Genomic DNA, 6232 nt, shown 5'->3' with positions numbered 1-6232 from the left:
TGATTTGCTCTGCATGGCAAAATGATCGGTTCATATCATTAATCACCTCATTGCTGTCATAACAGCATTTGCATTTGATCTGTTCAAAGGAACTTTCTGTGTTACTGTAAAGGACCGCACAGTCGAAGCGCACAAGTGTACTGGTTAAAAAGTGGGTTTTGTGTTACCTTATAATTATATCAGAAATATAGAGGAATGTAACGAAGCTACTGAAAGAAATAAGTGGACCCAAAACACAGGTAAACTAAAAAGATCATTAAACTCAGCCTACAAAATTTCCCCGAGCTCCACCTTTTGCCTCCTCTTTTATCAAACCAGGAACTGGACCAGCAGACAGGTAACTCAGAAGACAGAGCAAGAATAATTAATTCAATGTATAAAATTAGATAACAAAATAATGGAAACCAAATGTGCACACCATTATTTAAAATACAATCATAAAATAAATACTAAAACCGCTGGCTTGAAAAATCTGGTGACCACCATAAAGCTAATGTCCAGGATTTCAAATATGAGCTCAAACCCAGGTCTCAGTTGCTATGGCTATCTTTTATTTACAGTCATTCTGAAGCTGAGGTCAGTCTGTTCAGATGACATATTTAGGTGAGAAATTATAACAATGTAACCTTTAACAGATGAGGAGCAGTTAATTAAATGTTTGTGGTGCATAAATTGAATGGATTCAGACTTATTATATAAATTATATAATATAATATAAATAATATTTTTAAAGAGCTTTGAAATGTAGCGTTTTTTTCTAAGAATAAAATTGGGGAAATAATGAGGCTCCGTTTAAGTTAAATTATACACTTCGGTAATATCTCTGTTTTAGTTTGTGTTTTTGGGACGTGTGGCAGCAGCGTCCCTGAAGGAAAGCTGAAACTGAAACAAGACTGCGTGAGTGAGAGAGAGAGACAGAGAGAGAGAGAGAGACAGAGAGAGAGAGAGAGAGACAGAGAGAGAGAGAGAGACAGAGAGAGAGAGAGAGAGAGACAGAGAGAGAGAGAGAGAGGGCGAATTCCTCCACAGGTCCAGGGTGATGAAGAGGTTAAGCCAGCCCCTCTTCGCTGCGCTCTCTGGGTTGCAACCCACCAGTCCAGCTGCCTCGTTCTGCGGCTTCAGCCCCGCTTTAAACAGCAGCTGAGCGCTGAGCAGACATGAGCACATCCAAACTTTAACTTTCAGGTCTTTCTCCTCTCTTGCCTGCGCTCCTCTCCTCCCTTCTCCTCCCCTCCCGTCTCCCGCTCAGCTCTGAATCAGAGGCTGCATTGGCAGCTGCCGTCTCATGGAAATCTAATTTTGCTCCAATTTTCGGTCAGTCGGTCAAGTCTGTGGAGGCTATTGTCGTTTCGCTGCTCCCTTGGTTTTAATGGTTCACTCATGCGTCGGGAATGCCATGGCCACTCCGAGCGCACAGCAGCAGGATTATTTCAGATCGGTGAGCAGCGAGTCCACCACCTACATGATGGTCCCGGCAGGCGGTCCGAACGCGGCACCGCGCCGGGAAACGCCGTCCAAGATGTGGGTGGCTATGGTGGTGATCGTGGTGGTGGTGTTGCAGATCGCCTCGACCACGGGGCTCTTTGTCTACCTGAATATGTCAATATCACAGGTGAGAGCTGGCTTGCACTTTGTTTGTTTGTTTCATTTGTATTTTGAACCACATGCGGTTCCTTTGTGGGAATTTTATGAGGGAACCAAGTCCTTGCTGTGCACGGAGCTTACGAGAAACAGATCAGTGTGCGTTTAAATTTACAGCTCGGTGTCACATGCACACTCTCAATATTGTTGCAAGGCTGGAAAAACGTGAAGAAACTGGTTAAACTGTGCGCAACATTTGGAACATTAAAAAAACAAAACAAAACAAAAAAAACAATAAAGTTTAAGTAAACAAGGCGTTGCTGCAGGTCACTACAGAGGTGTTATAGGAGCTTGGTGGCAGATTTTCAGAGTTGAGCTGAAAGAGTTTTGAGAGTTCTGACATTTATTTCTGGAAGGAGGCTTAAGCGAAGTTCGCCTCGGGAGTTTGACTTGCCAGTTGCTTGGAAAACAGATTTGCCTGATCGGGCTTGTTAAACAATGCAATTCAGAATTTACAAGCAGTCAAGGTACATGGGAATGCGCAGCAGCGTTTATCGAAACAGACGGGCTAAGCTGCGTGTGTGAAGGAACACGTTGAAGCCATTTGGGTCGGCAGAAAGTGGAGAGAGGCTGCAGGGCAAGAAAGCTTTTAAGTGGGTTACAGATGTGTGCAGAGGTGAAATATGAAGGTCAGCGATGGATGTGGACTCTTCTTCCATGGAGTTTGATTAGGCCGTTTTTATTTACTCATAATATATAATATAATCCATAATATGCTACTGTAGCGACTTGCAGCGTGTTGGTAGTTATTTGCTCTGCTGCACATGTGCTACTTGGAGGAACACGAGTCGTGTCAGCGAGCTGTTGCTCATTGAGTCCCAGCAGGGGAAAGTACACGATGAAAAACTGAAGTCATTAATGTTGATAGAGTTGTGTGTAGGGAGGGCATAAAATAGATGGGCTTATCAGACAAACCGAGGCTCATAAAACTGCCAGTTAAACAGCAGAAGCTTATCTGTTTCGGATTTGACGTTAAGGAAAATAAATCCGACTCATGAACTGATTTAAAGGCACACGCATGCAGTATGTGTTGAGAAGTGTTGCGTATGATTTCTGATACACTTCAGTGGGGCGGGGGGGGGGGGGGGGGGGGGGGGGGGTATATATGTGTCTGCAGGGATGAAAGAAACTGATGTACGATCCTGATGCTGCATGAAATCTGCTTTAGTGGTGCACTGTGCGTGTCTCCACGAGATCAACACCTGTAAATGTGTCACGCATGGAAGACAGATGATCTTTTGCATTTGATATGCTTCGTGGCTAGTTTTCCATTCAGAATATTCCAGGTATCCTTACTGCTGATATTTTTTTGTTCACAGAGGAAAAGAAGTTTGGTGTAATTAAAAAGGTGCTCTTTCTCCCACACTTTGCATCCTTTTAGTGAAAAGTTGAATCCATTGAAGCTTCGTAGAGCTTTAGACACTAATGTTTTGGTGCAGCGTCTTAAAAAGACAGAGAAACTCTGCAGTGACAGGGCAAAGATGAAACACATGAAAGTGTCTTAGCTAATCAAATGATTCATATCTGTCTGAAAAGATATTTTTCTTTTCTTTTTTTCTAATTTCAAATCTAGCAGTGGATCCATGTAGTATCCATGCGCATATTAAAGGCCAGAATATGTCTCTTAAAAAATAAATAAATAAATAAATTTACAGTTCTTTAGAATAATTTCTGACTTTCACCAGTGTGGAATATATTTAACAAAAGTGTGCTGTGTTTTTCTCAATTTTTCTTCCTCTTTCTCATTTTTATTCATATTTTAATTTAACATTTGATCTTTTTTTTTAATCACAATATTTAAACCACTTACAGGTGAAGCAAAAAAAAAAAAAAAAAAACAAAAAAACACACTGATCATCTTGGTACAATGCAATGTTCTGGAGAAACTCTTTGGTCCTGGCATTCGTGTAGATGTTACTTACTTAAGCGCACCACCTTAAATTCAATTACACTCCCCAACAGCAGCATCTTCCCACAGCAGGACAACACACTCCCACTGTATGGTGAAATCTGCTCACAACAAAGAGCCCAAAGTGTTGAGTTAAGCTAGAAACTCCACGTATCCCAATCCGATTGAGCGTTCATGGAAACGAGTCCAATCCACTGAGACTCTGCTCTTGCCTCAGCAGTTTACAGCTGTTTAGACAGCAGCAGGGGGACCTATACCATATTAGTGGTTTTAATGTTGTGGTTTGATCTGTATTTATCATAAAAGTAAAAGTTGACATAAAAGTAATAATCCAGTCTCAGAAATGGAGCAACTTACTGTAATCATGACTTATTGACTTTAATATCAAGATAAAGAACCTCTGTAAAAGGGTTAAAGGGTTAATTTATAAGTAGTTCACTTGATTTGTCTTTTTTTTTTTTTTGGACATGTCAGAGGTAGCAGGAAATCACATAAGGAATAGTTTAGAGATGATACTGGACAGAGACTAAATGAATTGCATGTGGGGAATCCCCCGGTTCTCATGCGAAGGCCAGCTATTCTGGAAACAGGCCCTTCTTTGAATTGCAGCAGTTACACCCCATGCCTGCCTGGTTGTTTTAAGACAAAAGATGTTTGAAACAATAACCATCGTACAAAGAGGAATTCTCCAGTGTTGCCTCACAACCGTGGCATTCACATACAAGCAAACAAACACATGTAAACACAGACGCTCCTGAGCTCATGGGTGGTGTGTGCCCACAGTTGGTTTTGTGTCCTTTGCTGCTGGATCAAGAGCACTCAGCAAACCAGTGAATCCCTTTGGACATAAATATACACATGGATGGGTTTGTGCTCTGAAAGTTGGGGAATCTTGGTTTGAAATATGCAGCATAGATTAGGAGAAACCTCTTTGGCTGAGTGTGACTTGTGACTCAAGAGCTGCTACATAAAGAAGTAAATGCTAAAGTTGAGTCTGTTCAGTGACTGGTAAGAATGCCAGAGTAATAGTATTCCAATCATCTACTGGACTGATAAATAAGCCAAACCTTGGTATTGGCCAGTATCAGTACTGATGACTCATACTGACCAATCGCCATTTACCAATGGCAGTTGCCAATGCTTATTTGTTGTGCCACATTCATTTTGAACCAGGTAAATGTCCAGAGGTGGTACAATAAAGAGCTGAAAGACTGTAAAACATTTTAGATATTTATTTCTAATGAACATTTCTTTGTTTACCAAGAGTCCATCCGATAGATTGGTCAATTTTAGCCATATGCCGATATATCTGTATTGGTATATATAAGAATTGATTAAAAAAAAAAAAAATGAAAAAAGTAAAGCAGAAATGGTAGGTACACCCTTGAGCGTTATTATGAGTGGCTATGTTGTGTCCACCAGAGGGCGCTCTGCAATTTCCCTGTTGGCGACACGTGTTTGGAACGCCAGAGTGTAAACGAGTAATCCCCAACTACCTGTGACAGTAAAGATTACTTTTGAACTACATTGTCATTTTAGTAAGGACTCTTAAACATATGTCCATCCATCCATTCTCTTTCACTTATCCTGTTCAGGGTCATGTGGGGGCTGGAGTCTATCCCAGTTGGCATAGGGCAAGAGGCAGGGTACACCCTGTACAGGTCACCAGCCTCTTACAGGGCTAACACACACAGATAACCATTCACACCTATGGGCAATTTAGAGTGACCAATTAACCTAACCCCAGTAACTGCATGTCTTTGGACTGTGGGAGGAAACTGGAGTACCCGGAGAAAACCCACGCAGACACGGGGAGAACATGCAAACTCCACACAGAAAGGCCCAGGCCAAGGTGGAATCACGTCATTCTAACTGTCATTCTAACCGTAAGGCAGCAGTGCTAACCACCACGCCACTGTGCTGTTTTGTATGTCTGAAAGAGAAAAAGATATCAGCTGATATGTCAGATCTTTAAATCACCAAACATGGCTGTCCATCCTAAAACTCCTATATCAGTCGGGCTGTAGTCCAGGATGCACCCCGCCTCGCACCCTGTGACAGTTCAGATAAGCTCCAGCAGTAACCCCCCCCCCCTGTGACAATGAATCAGCTGAGCAGAAGTAAATGGATGGATGTCATCAGATATGGGAAAACTACAAGAAAACATTGGTTTGCTGAGCTTCACCTGCCCTAAAAAACACATAGACTGATCATGATGAGACACTGAAGACTTGGTGCAGAAGAACTTCACCAAAACCGTAACAGGTTCTTTTTGAAAAGAGGATGTTTCTCTTTCATGGGTTAAAATGAAAAGATTAGTGTCCGAGCAGTTGGGTTAGTACTGAGTAAGTGATCAGGTATGTTGGACGTCTTTTAATAACTTTCTGAAGACGTCTTCTTACACGTTTCCTCCTATTATTGTAAGGAAACCTCTTTTATCTCACGCAAGCCTTCGGATCTGTATCCTGTAAGATTTTGGGTTTTCATACCATTTCTGTGAATTTGTGTGAAATTTGGGGCTTTTCAGTGTTATCTGTGCTTTTGTGTTTGACTGACTGGCATTCCATTCCTTAAACTTCACTGGTCCACTTTATTATTGTTTGGGTTCACTGATAGGGTCTGACTCACCCTTACTCTGGCTCTATTGTTTTGTGTGTGTGTGTGTGTGTGTGTGTGTGTGTG

At 41.8% G+C, this 6232-nt stretch overlaps 1 protein-coding gene across 1 annotated transcript in view; it reads left to right on the top strand.

The window, feature by feature from the left end:
• Positions 1-1105: 1105 nt before the first annotated feature.
• tnfsf10l (TNF superfamily member 10, like) overlaps positions 1106-6232 on the top strand; it is a 76518-nt gene continuing 71391 nt past the window's right edge. The window contains exon 1 of the mRNA XM_030753785.1: positions 1106-1612. Coding sequence (XP_030609645.1) covers positions 1370-1612 — 243 coding nt within the window. The 5' untranslated portion in view covers positions 1106-1369. The remainder of the gene's footprint in view (positions 1613-6232) is intronic.

Source organism: Archocentrus centrarchus, chromosome 18, assembly GCF_007364275.1.
Source record: "Archocentrus centrarchus isolate MPI-CPG fArcCen1 chromosome 18, fArcCen1, whole genome shotgun sequence".
NCBI lineage: Eukaryota > Metazoa > Chordata > Actinopteri > Cichliformes > Cichlidae > Archocentrus > Archocentrus centrarchus.
The sequence above is the reverse complement of the archived record's forward strand: the minus strand, read 5'-3'. Positions and strand labels throughout refer to the sequence as shown.